This window comes from Scyliorhinus canicula, chromosome 25 (genome assembly GCF_902713615.1).
Source record: "Scyliorhinus canicula chromosome 25, sScyCan1.1, whole genome shotgun sequence".
NCBI lineage: Eukaryota > Metazoa > Chordata > Chondrichthyes > Carcharhiniformes > Scyliorhinidae > Scyliorhinus > Scyliorhinus canicula.
In genome coordinates, this window is record NC_052170.1 from 15,727,167 (window position 1) to 15,740,287 (window position 13,121).

At 48.6% G+C, this 13,121-nt stretch overlaps 1 protein-coding gene across 1 annotated transcript in view; it reads right to left on the reverse strand.

The window, feature by feature from the left end:
- The window catches only part of LOC119957244 (adhesion G protein-coupled receptor E2-like), a 72,392-nt gene that overhangs the window by 22,839 nt on the left and 36,432 nt on the right, over positions 1-13,121 (reverse strand). Inside the window, exons 6-9 of the mRNA XM_038785089.1 lie at positions 9,568-9,687; positions 8,229-8,428; positions 6,228-6,389; positions 4,148-4,345 (exon numbers count right to left, since the gene is read on the reverse strand). Coding sequence (XP_038641017.1) covers positions 4,148-4,345; positions 6,228-6,389; positions 8,229-8,428; positions 9,568-9,687 — 680 coding nt within the window. The remainder of the gene's footprint in view (positions 1-4,147; positions 4,346-6,227; positions 6,390-8,228; positions 8,429-9,567; positions 9,688-13,121) is intronic.

Genomic DNA, 13,121 nt, shown 5'->3' on the forward strand with positions numbered 1-13,121 from the left:
CTGCACCGGCTCTTGGAAAGAGCACCCTACTTAAGCCCATGCCTCCACCCAGTAATGCCGCAACGCCACCTCACCTTTTTTGGACACAAAGGGCAATTTATCATTCTCAATCCACCTAACCTTTGCACATCTTTGGACTGTCATAAGATACATCTATGTTTATAATGGAGTGGAGACAGGCAGTGATTGACACACAGGGTGACCAGTAAGCACACAGAACACAGCAGCCAATCACCAGACAGGACATGACCACTATAAAGCCAGAGGGCACTAGTTTCCCGCTCTCTCTGGACCCAGCCACCGAGACAGTCAGAGCTCGTGAGCATAGCCAGTGCAAACACCATGTGGTAGTCAGTAAGTCCTGTTAGGCTAGTATCAGGTCTCCAGTCAAGTCAGCATAGTGTCAACCCACAGTTGAACATGTATAGTAGTTAAGACGTTAAATAAAATCATGTTGCATCTTATCAAGTGTTAGTCTGTCTCTCGCTACACTGCATCAAGTGCAGTCCACAGCGACCCAGCCAGCCCAACACATCATGGTACCAGTAAGTGATGCTGAAAATTGACGGATCTACCTTGAGTGAATCAGCGTTGACCAGCAAACAGCCATCCGGTGACATGGAAACGTCCGCCCTCCGCAGCTCTGCATCTCCGGCAACCTCGGTGCAAATTGGAAGATCTTCAAACAAAAGTTCCAACTCTATCTCGAAGCCACCGACCTCGAAGCCGCATCGGGCGCCAGGAAGATCTCAGTATTCCTCTCCACAGTCGGGGACCACGCAATCCACATCTACAACTCCCTTACATTCACTGAAGGCGAAGACAAGACGAAATTTAAAACAGTCCTGCTGAAGTTCGACAGCCACTGCGACATTGAGGTGAAAGAGAGCTTTGAACGGTACGTTTTCCAGCAGAGGCTTCAGGGTAAGGATGAACCTTTTAAATCCTTTCGACCCATCTCCGCGCAGTCATGTAGCTATGACTCGACAGCTGATTCCATGATCTGGGATCAGATCGTTTTCGGGGTCCACTCCGATTCCCTTCGCCAGCAGCTCCTGAAAGTCAAGCAGCTCACCCTCACCATCGCCATCGAAACGTGCGTTCTCCACGAACATGCTAACAATCGGTACTCCCACATCAGGGCGGCAGAAACGGCAAAGCTAACCACCCACGAGGCGGAACGGGTACAGGCTATCGCACAAATGAGTAGCGACGAAAGTGGCCATTTTGCGCGCTTTTCCCGGGCCCCTGCGCATGCGCGCCACGACCGAGGGGACGGCGAACCGACTGCGCAGATGCGTACGTCGTTTGACTGCACTGCGCATACGCAAGGAACGCGCTGACGTGGCTTCATGACGTGTCCGAATTGTGGCTCCGCCCATTTAAAGCAGCAATGTCTGGCAAAATCACGACGGTGTCTACAGTGTGGCAAGCTTGGCCACTATGCAGACCTTTGCAGATCTGCTCCACTGCCCAGCATCCAGCGATCCCAGCCATGGCACAGAAGCATCCGTTCAATACAGCAAGGCCATGCCAGACTCCGACCCCGACAGTCCAACAGACCCTGATGCTGAGTGCCTCAAATCCCCATTCCGGGTGGACATCATTACGAAGCATGCGCTACCTTTCTCCAAGATAGTAAAGCACCTCACGATCCTCAGCGTGGATCCCGACGACGAGCGGTGTGCTGTCCTCACAGTTAACAAGTCTCGCATCCGCTTCAAACTGGACACCGGCGCATTGGCGAACCTCACCTTGAAATCCGATCTCGACACCATCCGTGTCAGACCAAGTATTCTTCCACCAGTCTGCCAGCTCCTTGAATACAATGGCAATGCCATAGCTGCCAGTGGCTCACACCAACTCGGAGTGTCCAATAAGTCAATTAAAGCGACACTGCGGTTTGAGATCGTAGGACCTGACAGAGCATCCCTACTCGGTGCTCGGGCCTGCAAACCCCTGAACCTGGTTCAGTGAGTCCACACCATGTCATCCTCACAGGCGACGGCCTCACCTGATGAAAACTTCCAGGCTGAAATTGATGACATCATCACGCAGTACGACGGAATGGGCACACTCCCATACCGATACAAAATCCTGCTCAAACCAAACGCCACCCCTATAATTCACGCACCACGTTGGGTGCCGGCACCCCTCAAGGACCGCCTGAAGCAGCAATTACAGGACCTCCAGGACCAGAGCATCATATCAAAGGTCACAGATCTCACGGACTGGGTCAGCTCCATGGTCTGCGTCAAGACACCATCAGGGGAGCTTCGAATCTGCATCGACCCCAAGGATCTAAACCACAACATCATGAGGGAACATTACCCGATACCAAAACGAGAAGAGTTGACCGGCAAGATGGCTCACGCCAAGTTCTTTACGAAGCTGGATGCCGCCAAGGGGTTCTGGAAAATACAGCCTGACGCACCCATGTCGCAAGCTGTCCACATTCAATACCCCGTTTAGTCGCTACTGCTACAACCGGATGCCTTTTGGCATCATCTCTGCCTCAGAGGTATTTCACCGCATCATGGAACAGATGATGGAGGATATCGAGGGGGTGTGAGTGTACGTTGACGATGTCAGAATCTGGTCCACAACTCCTCAAGAAACATCGCTCGCCTCAAGCAGGTATTCCACAGAATCCATGAGCATGGTCTCCAACTCAATAGGGCCAAGTGCTCGTTCGGTCAATCAGACAACAAATTCCTCGGTGACCACATCTCGCAGCAAGGTATGCGCCAGATGCTGACAAGGTTTTGGCGATCAACACCATGAAGACCCCAGAGGACAAGAAGGCGGTCCTCCGCTTTTTAGGGATGGTCAACTTCCTCGGGAAGTTCATTCCCAACATGGCGTCCCACACCACAGCCCTCCGCCATCTTGTCAAAATGTGTTAAGGTTTAACCAATGAGGTTAAACCCTAGAATGCAGGGGTGAGGGGTTTAACATGGTTGTGTCCTTGTCTTTTCCTGATGGGTTCCATTCGATTCTGGAGATGTGGCAGAAATCTGGTGGAACATGCGACACAATTCGGGGCCTTTTCATTTTTACTTCTGATTTTAAATTTATTAACAAAATTTAATTTATTAACAAATTAATTAACAACATTTCTAAAACCAACCAGGAATTGGGGCGACTGAGCAAACATTTAAAACAAGCTGCAAACTCCTTGAGCATGAGCAGCGAGAGCCAGAAACTGCCTTCTGCTGAAGCACATTGAGAGCTGGACTCAGGCAGCTGGGCAGACCTATTCACTCACACTGAGGCTGACTGATGGTGGGAGGAGGAAAGCATTGGGGATCTGCTAACCGGCTAAACACTAAGATACACGATTCGATTCACTAGACATGAGGAAAAAGCAATGGGTAGGCCCCACGGTGGCATGTTTTTGTGGGACATTTTCCAGCAGCGGAAGAGGCGGGCTCGCTATTGGCTGCCGTGGGGATGTTTTGGTTCCGCCGATGTTTATGGTGTTTTGGATGGTTCACCCGTTCTGCTGCCTGGGAACCTGCTGCAGGGATTGTCTTCAGTGCAGGAAACCAGGGCAACATGCATGGGGTCAGACCCCAAGAATGAATTTAAAAAACAAACTGACACGTCGATAAATACACACACACACACTTAATCCATGGACACACAAATAGATAAACAGCTAGGTAGATAGCCAACACATGGGATGATAGTAGGTATACATCCACACAGCGAGAACTATCACAGATAATGGTGTTGCACTTTGACACTTGGAGTTACACTCACACCCACACACAAGCACACGGATAACAATGAAAATACTTGCATTTATAAAGTGCCTTGAACATAGCAAAACATCCCAAAGTGTTTCACATGCTTGTTATCAGAGAAAAATGTAAACTGACACCAAGCCAAAGCTGGAAACATTAAGTTTAAGACGTGAGTTAAAGAAGCAAAGTGATGACTGAGAGGTGGAGGGAATTTCAGTTGACGGCGCAATCACTAATTGAGGGGGAAAGAGCTAAGGGATTCACAAGGGGTTTCCTGCACTCAAATAAATGCACAACCATAGTTTTCTGGATACACAGACATCCATTGATGTGAACATACACATTCCTAAACACACAAAAACAGTCATGCGCACTGCTGACTATGAAGGGGTTCTTACCCGGTTCCTGGTTTCCCCAAACCCGACCAAGAAGAGCAGCGATCCCAGAAATAGACTCAGGCACAGATGCATGTGAGTGGCATTTAAGGCACTTTTTAAACTGGAGCAGAGGGCAAATGTCACAACGCTGATCCCAAGGCACACCAGCGAAACACAGAGCACAACTGTTGATATTATGATGACAACATCAGGATGAAGCTACGTAAAGAAAGAATTCGCATTTTATATTTGTCTTTCAGAACATCACAAAATGCTGTTCAGTAAATGGGATAATGTTGATGAGCAGGGGGAACAACCAAAAAATTAGCGTTAGGCCATTAATGGGTAATGTGAGGGAGAAGTTCATCACACAAATCTACTGGAAACCTGGAACTCTCTCCCCGCCCACCCAAAAAAAACATCTTACAGCTGAGGGGGGGTCAATTGAAAATGTCAAAACTGAGATTGATGGATGTTTGTCAGGCAAGGGCATTACTTGCTTGTTTTTCATTATTGGTTCTTGGGACATGGACATCATTGGCAAGGCCATCATTTGTTGCCCATCCGTAATTGCCATCGAACTGGATGGCACACAAAGCCATCTCAGAGGGGCAGTTGAGAATCAACCACATTTCTGTGGATGTGGAGTCCCATGTAGGCCAGACCGGGTAAGGATGGCAAATTTCCTTCCCTGAAGAACCAGATGGGCTTTTACGACAATTAATTATACCTTTGTGGCTATTCCAACAACAGTCGATGGTACAAAAACAGAAAATGGTGGACAATCTCAGCAGGTCTGACAGCGTCTGTGGAGAGAGAAGGGAGCTAACGTTTTGAGTCTGGCTGACTCCCTGTCAGAACTGCTGAGATTGCCCAATACTTTCTGTTCTTGTTGCAGATTTCAACACCCACAGTATTTTTCTATCATAATGATCGATAACAGTTTCTTGTTCATTATTACTGAGACGAGCTTTCAATTCCATGTTTATTGATCAGGGCCGAGAAACATCCCGCTATCCAATGGTACTTTGCCGTTTTTTGGCTTCAGGGACTTTCTCCCTCTGTAGCCACACGGGGGGATTTCCTGGTGGCAAGCCCCAGGTGCCGTTACGACTGGGCCATGTATGTGTGGACCAGTACTGAATGGATCCCTGGCAAAGTCTCCAAGGTGCGGCTGGTGAGTACCGGGGACCGGGTGAATCTGGTGTGCGGGTATTTAAATAAGTGCATTCTAATCCTCCCCCTTCATGCTTGAGTGATTTTGAGGTGCTCAGATGGAAATTGACAGCACTTAACTCTCTGAAGTGGGCAGCACGGTAGCACTAGTGCTTGGCACTGTGGCTTCACAGCGCCAGGGTCCCAGGTTCAATTCCCTGCTGGGTCAGTGTCTGTGCGGAGTCTGCACGTTCTCCCGTGTCTGTGTGGGTTTCCTCCGGGTGCTCCGGTTTCCTCCCACAGTCCAAAGACGTGTGGGTTAGGTGGATTGGCCGTGCTAAATTGCCCTTAGTGACCAAAAAGGTTAGGAGGGATTACTGGGTTATGGGGATAGGGTGGAAGTGAGGGTTTAAGTGGGTCGGTGCAGACTCGAGTGGGCTGAATGGCCTCCTTCTGCACTGTGTGTTCTATGTATCTAAGTGGTTGACGTTTATAAACATTGTGGCTAGAACACTTCAGAGTTACTCAACCGTGAAGGATGATGAATGAAGCAAAGCTGACAACTATGTGGGTGTGAAAGCTGTCAACTAGTAAGGGAAAATGAATGAATGGCTTGCAGGTCAAGGATCTGGCTGCTTACTCTTTCCAGGAATTGCTACGTGGTGCTTATTGTTTAAACCAGCAAGTGTATTGCCCAGGTGAGTGTTACAACAATAATTTTTTTCACTGTCTCTGTCTGGACTGCCCTCTAGCTTCCACGCATGGGTCTCTTTTCTGGTGGGCTTCCTGTCAGGGGTCACATTATTTAGGGGGTCTCTGGGAGGGGAGTCTTAATGTGGTGCCAAAACTCCAGGCACTACAGAGTTAAATTTTTAGTTCATAGTGCCATCTGATTAATACTTCTGGTTTCACCCTTGCAGTCCCCCACTATGTGATATCATCTTACATCGTCCTGTTCGTCAGATCGCAGCAAAGCGAGGCCGGAGAGATGATTACATTGACACTGGAGGAATCCCTTTTTGGAGATGTTCATATGGCACCCATTGGGAGACCAATAACTTTTCCCAGCTGCATAATTCCAGTGGGCACAGTAGCTTTTCCAAAACGTCTGTGGAGAGCAAGCATTAGAAATTACTGCTCGCAATTACCAGTGCAATGTTAACTGAGTAAACAGATCTTTATACCTGACACTGCTGTTTCACTGCACAAATACATTGGGGGTGATTTTCTGGGCCTGTTCACCATGGACGCAAATCCTGTTATGGCCGCTAACTCTCGAGAGGGCCATAATCAAATTTGTGCCAGAGACCTCAGATTGAGATCTTTCACATTCCTACCAGCAACATAATCAGTTTGAACCTGATTACCAGCAGTTTCAATAGATATTAATATACCTAAATAGTATAACACCTTACCTTCTAGTTCACCGCATGCCCCCCTCCTCCCGGCTGGCAGGAATCACTACTGCTCTGCAGCAGTCGAGAAGACCATGCTGAGGGTGTGGAGGCCAGTGTAGCTCCCGGGTCAGGGACTTTGCAAGGCTGCACCCTGGCATGCAGGCTCTGCCCTCTGGCAGTGCCAACGTGACAGTTTTATCACTGCCAGATTAGCACTGCGAGGAGCATGGCCTTTCGGGAACCCCATTGGAGTATCCCTATTATCCGGGTGGGGGCGATGGTGGAGGAGGGGGGGGGGGGGGGGGGGGGGCTGCACCTGAATAGTGGGGGTGGCGAAGATTTAGAAAGGGGGGGTTGCCCCGATGCAGTGAGGATAGGGTGGGACTGAGTCATATTACTGCATGGTGTGAGGGGGGTAGGCGGGTTGTGACCCAACCATTGAGTGGTGAGAGGGAGGTTAGCCCTCTGAAGGTTGGGGATGTTCCCTTTGTCTGCCAGGGATCCCGAGGGGGGGGGGGGGGGGGGAGAGAAAGGGGGACCTTTAACTTCACCCCGAGATTGGGCACGCCCTGATCTCTGAATCCCTGCATTGCTGGAGAGTTTAGACCCTACTCCCTCAGCTGGCTGCATCATCCACACCAGCATTTTGAAATCCACGCTGTTACGAGACTCCTGAATGGCTCTCTTGTGGACCGAACTGCTCTCTCCACGCCTATTTTCTACTGTGTAGCACTGCACTCAGTATGCTTCACGCGATGTCTATGTCTGTGTAGTTACATTGTGTATTTATTGCATGTCCTATGTTTTTCATGTATGGAACGATCTGTCTGGACTGTACGCAGAACAATACCTTTCACTGTACCTCGGTACAATGACAATGGATTTATTTTAGATTTGGATTTATTGAAATTGTACAGAGTGCCGTTTAATCTGGCTAGCAAAGGAAGGTGTTTCACACTGCCTTTCTTGCCCGACCCGGAACTCTGGAACTTTTGGAAAATTCTGCCCATTGTGAGACTGGGGTGGAATTCAATCTGTTACACAGTGTCCATCGAACTGATGCAACTCTTTACTAAACTTAAATAAAAACAGTAAATGCAGGATAAAGTCAGCAGGTCTGGCAGCATTTGTGGAGAGAAAGAGTTAATGTTTTGAGTCCGTACAGTCATATGAATTTGAAACGTTCACTCGGTTTCTCTTTCCACAGAAGCTGCCAGACCTGCTGAGTTCATCCAGCATTTTCTGTCTTTATTTCAGAATTCCAGCATCCGCAGTATTTTGCTTATTTCAGTCTTTACAGGGCAGCACGTTGGCACAGTGGGTTAGCCCTGCTGCCTCACGGCGCCGAGGTCCCAGGTTCGATCCTGGCCCCGGGTCACTGTCCACGTGGAGTTTGCACATTCTTCCCTTGTTTGCATGGGTTTCGCCCCCACAACCCAAAAATGTGCAAGCTAGGTGGATTGGCCACACTAAATTGCCCCTTAATTGGAACAAAAATGAATTGGGTATTCTAAATTTATGAAAAAAAACAAATTTCAGTCTTCACGCACCTTTTTCTGTCTGAAAGTGAAGATCACTGCCGGGCTGAGATCCCGGCTTTCCCTGTTAGTTATCACGGCTGAAACCACGTCAGAGATCAATTCAAATGGCTCCAGTTCTCCACCAGTGGTGCTGGAGTTGAAAATGCTTCCGCTCAGGATGGAACCCATGTTCCTGAAGGCGATCAAAGCCACTGCAGCAAAATCTGTCCCTGGAGGGAATGTTAAATATTACTAAGACTGGAGTGTAATCCACTGCGGTAGATGATGTCTACAAATTATGTGTAACTCCTGCTGCAGAACTGGGCAGATCAGGACCAGATTGGGCAGCACGGTAGCATGGTGGTTAGCATAAATGCTTCACAGCTCCAGGGTCCCAGGTTCGATTCCCGGCTGGGTCACTGTCTGTGCGGAGTCTGCACGTCCTCCCCGTGTCTGCATGGGTTTCCTCCGGGTGCTCCGGTTTCCTCCCACAGTCCAAAGATGTGTGGGTTAGGTGGTTTGGCCATGCTAAATTGCCCGTAGTGTCCTAAAAAGTAAGGTTAAGGGGGGGGGGGGGGGGGGTTGTTGGGTTACGGGTATAGGGTGGATACGTGGGTTTGAGTAGGGTGATCATGGCTCGGCACAACATTGAGGGCCGAAGGGCCTGTTCCGTGCTGTACTGTTCTATGTTCTATTCCAAGGAAAGATCGCTCTGAGATCCAGTGGGAAACAGCGGCATTCATAAAACAGGATTGGAGAGCAGTTGATTCTGGCAGCGCAAAGAAGACAGATCCCAGATCAGGAATTAACCAATCCACTCAGGCAGACGACCTATGTTCCCTCCCATCAGACCACCTCCTGTCTCTTTCATGGGCCCAAAGTTTTTTTTCCTTCACTCACCACCCCGAAGACCATTTCAAACGTGAATCACTCTGACCGAGGAAATTCCTCCTGATGTTTGCCCATCAACTTTCCTTTCGCCAGTTTCACCAGCATCACTTATTGCAGTGCACAGGACGTGCAGACGAGGTGCTCGGATTAACTGTACCCTTGCTATTTAATATCCCGTTGCCCCTCAAAGATTCACTGTCCGCCTCTCCCTTCCAAACTCCAATTTCTCCAGTCTAATCCTGAAACTCAATCCTCAGATAACTTGGATTCTGCCTCGTCGATCTTCTGTGCACCAAATCCCGGGCATGTCATTCAGAACACAACACAATGCCCAAACCTCCTTCTTACCAAAGCACCTTCGAACTGACCCCCCGGCCCTGCCCACACACACAATATAACCTTGAATTCACTTCAATGAGAATAATGTATAAACCAAAAAGGGGAATCGAAGGAAAGTGGAAATAACCAGTAAATTCACCATTTGTTTTCGTTCCGGCGGCAGTCTGTCGATAAATTTGCATCATGGCGCCTGTTGTAAGTAAGGTGACTTTTTCCGGGGAAGAACTGTTCTTCTCTCGAAATGTTCTTATTTGCACATCTGAGAGTGAAATAAATCAAACCTTGTTATGTTTCAACGAGGGGTGGGATTTAGTCACAGTCTGATGTTCTAAATTATTTAACCTGTCAGTTTGCATACAGATGTGAGCATTATATTTGTAACCAATGGTCAGCCATGACCATGGGAAAACGCAGCCTGCTTAATTTGCACCTCTTTCTCAAGCATTCACTCTCCCCACCATTGGCGCACAGTGGCAGCCATTTTCACCATCTACAGGATGCATTGCAGGAACTCACCATGGCTCCTAAGACAGCACCTTCCAAACACACAATTACTGCCATCTAGAAAGACAAGGGCAGCAGACACATGGGAACACCACCACCTGGAAGTTCGCCTCCAAGTCACTCACCGTCCTGACTTGGGGACATATCCGTGCTACTTCACTGGGTCAAAATCCTGGAACTCCCCCACTAACAGCACTGCGGGTGTACCTACACCCCTTGGACTGCAGTATTCCTCGTATGCACCACAAATCACAAACTTTATCTTTTTCAGGTGCAAAATCTCCGCCGTGTCACTCAGCCACACCGTCTCTTTAGGTGGTTCCGAATCCCACTATCCTAACAATATCCGCCTCTCTCCCTACCTGATCTCCCGGATCCTTGGAAACTCCAGATATTGCCGCCCATGTTCTCGGAGCCACCTTCACCCCCAGCACTTATGACATAGTTCCCACAAAGGCCTCCCAAAACAACTCCAACTTCGGGCATGGCCAACATATGTGGACATGATTCGCTGCTCCCGTTGCACTCTGCGTGCGTCTATCGTCTACTGAAAAAAAATGACTCATCCTTGACACCGTCATGTACGCCCTGTGCACAACCTTAAATTTGATGAGACTCAGTCTCGCACGTTAGGAGGACATGTTTACCCTTCGTAGGGCCTTACTTCATAGCCCCGCCTTTACAACCATCCCCAGCTTCTCTTTCTGTTTTGGTTTTATTTCCCCCTCTGAAGACTGCCCTCTCTCCATCAACTCCCCATATATGCCTGAGATCCTTCCCTCCCCAATCTCATCGTATGGACAAGATTTTACCCTGCAGTGCTGCGGGGCGGGGTGGGGGGGGGGGGGGGGGGGGGTAATTGGGAATGTAACTAACTCCTTCCTAACAAAGTCTCTAACCTGAAAATAACGAAACCCATTCCCTTTAGTAGTGAAAACTCTTCCTCTAGCTCTCCCAACTTGACAAACTTCCACCCCACAAACAAATCCCTAAAGCACACCATCCCCACCCTCTCCCACACCCAAAATGTGGAATCTAGATCTGCTGGAAGAAACCTGTGATTGGTACCCACACTGGCATTGCCTCCATCTTAAAATGCTGCCAGCATTGATTCCGTATCCTTCACGCTGAAATCGCCACTGGGCTTGCGGAGTAATTGGCCGCCGCGAAAGGAAGAGGTGCCAATCACAGTGCCCTCAAACCCATTCTTCTGCACAAGGCTTCTTCCATCCGCCGCCACACCGACGTCTCCCCAACTGCCCACTTCCTGATCTTCTCAACATTCGCCGCCCAGTAATAATTCAGCATTCTCAGCAATGCCAACTCACCACTCTGTCTGTCCGTCTGATTTTGGAAGATAAACAAAATCTTCGGCAGTCAAAATCAGCGGAAAAAACAATTCCGCCTCTTAAAATCCTCCTCCACCAGATTTGCCAAATTCAGCTTATGCAATTGGGCTCAACTATGCGCCACTCTTTGTATCCCCAAGTACCAGTAACTCGCCCAACCAGGGGCTCCAATTCTGTGCCAAACTTTTTCGATAACTCTACCGGGAACCTGTCCGGAATCGGGGCGTTCCCAGACTGCATCGACCCCAGCCACCCCATTACTTCCCGAGTCCGTTCGGGGCCCCCAACCCTTGCACCTTTCCTACCTCAACCACAGGGAATTCCAGTCTGTCCTGAAACCATCCCATGTCCTCATTCCCCATTGCAGGCCCTGAACTGTACAGCCTATGGTAAAAGTCCTCAAACACCCCACTTACCTCCCCTGACTTCGCGAAGATTTGGCATTTTCAATTGAACTAGTCTCAACAGCTTTTTGGGGAGAATGTTGAGGAAATTCCATCTCCCATTTTATGAATGAGTGCTCCTGAATATCAACCCTTAATGTCTTGATCAATTTTGAAGGTTGTGATCCCGTGGACTCTCTCACTCAAGGATTTAGCTCCTTTCCATCTTAACCATCAAATCATCTAAATCGGTGCAGTGACACGTGACGCAGTGGTTAGCACTGGGACTACTGGCGCTGAGGACCCAGGTTAGAATCCCGGCCTTGGGTCGCTGTCCGTGTGGAGTTTGCACATTCTCCCCGTGTCTGCGTGGGTTTCACCCCCAGAACCCAAAAAATGTGCAGGTTAGGTGGATTGGCCACACTAAATTGTTCCTTAATTGGAGAAAAATTTAATTCGATACTCTAAATTTAAAAAACAATCATCTAAATCAACCCATAATATCCTACAGTCAAAGCAATAGAAATTTGTTTTTGCAAACCAGGTGAGAAGGTGCCTAGGTTTAGTTCTCTGGTGATACATAGAACACATTTGGTAAGAACCTGGGTGTTTATGGTTCAGTTTCTCCCAGGTTAAACAGTGAACCACCAGAAGAGTCAATGGCCGGATTCTCCATTTCCGAGACTAAGTCTTGACGCCAGGACAGAATCGGTGGACTTCGACGACAGAAAAATTGGCTCCAGTCTCAGAGCAATTCATCAACCATTATGGGCTAGCACTGGCACCTCATGGAGCATGAGCAATTCCAATGAAAAACTCTGTCGGATTCGCCAGGGTCGGGATTGGCACTCAGGGTCATAAGTATCTGTCTTGGCAAACTTATCTAATATCTCAGAGATTGGAGAATGACTTAACATCTGAACATATTCCAAAACTGGATGTTATGCAAAGAACTTTTTATTTATTAATTTAAGAAACGTGGCTGTTGCTGGCTAGGCCAACATTTATTTCTCATCCTTAATTGCCCATGAGAAGGTGGTGGTGAGCTGCCTTCTTGAACCCACAGTGCTGTTGTAGTGGGAGTTCCAGGACTTTCCCACAGGGGCAATGAAAGAATGGCGATGTTATTCCAAGTCAGGATGGTGAATGGCTTGGAGAGGAACTTCTGGGTGGCCGTGTTGCTATGCACTTGTTGCTTCTAAGTGGTGGAGGTTGTGGGTTTGGAAGGTGCTGAGTTGCCTCAAGCATTTCATAGATGGTACCCACTGCTGCTAGTGTTCATTGGCGATGTAGCGAGTGAATGTTGAAGGTAGTGTTGGGGTGCCAATTAAGAGGGCTGTTTTGTCCTGGATGGTGTTGAATTCCTCGAGGCAAGTGGGGAGTATTCTATACTCCTGACTTGTGCCATGTAGATGATGGAGAGGCTTTGTGGAGTCAGGAGGTGAATTACTCACTGC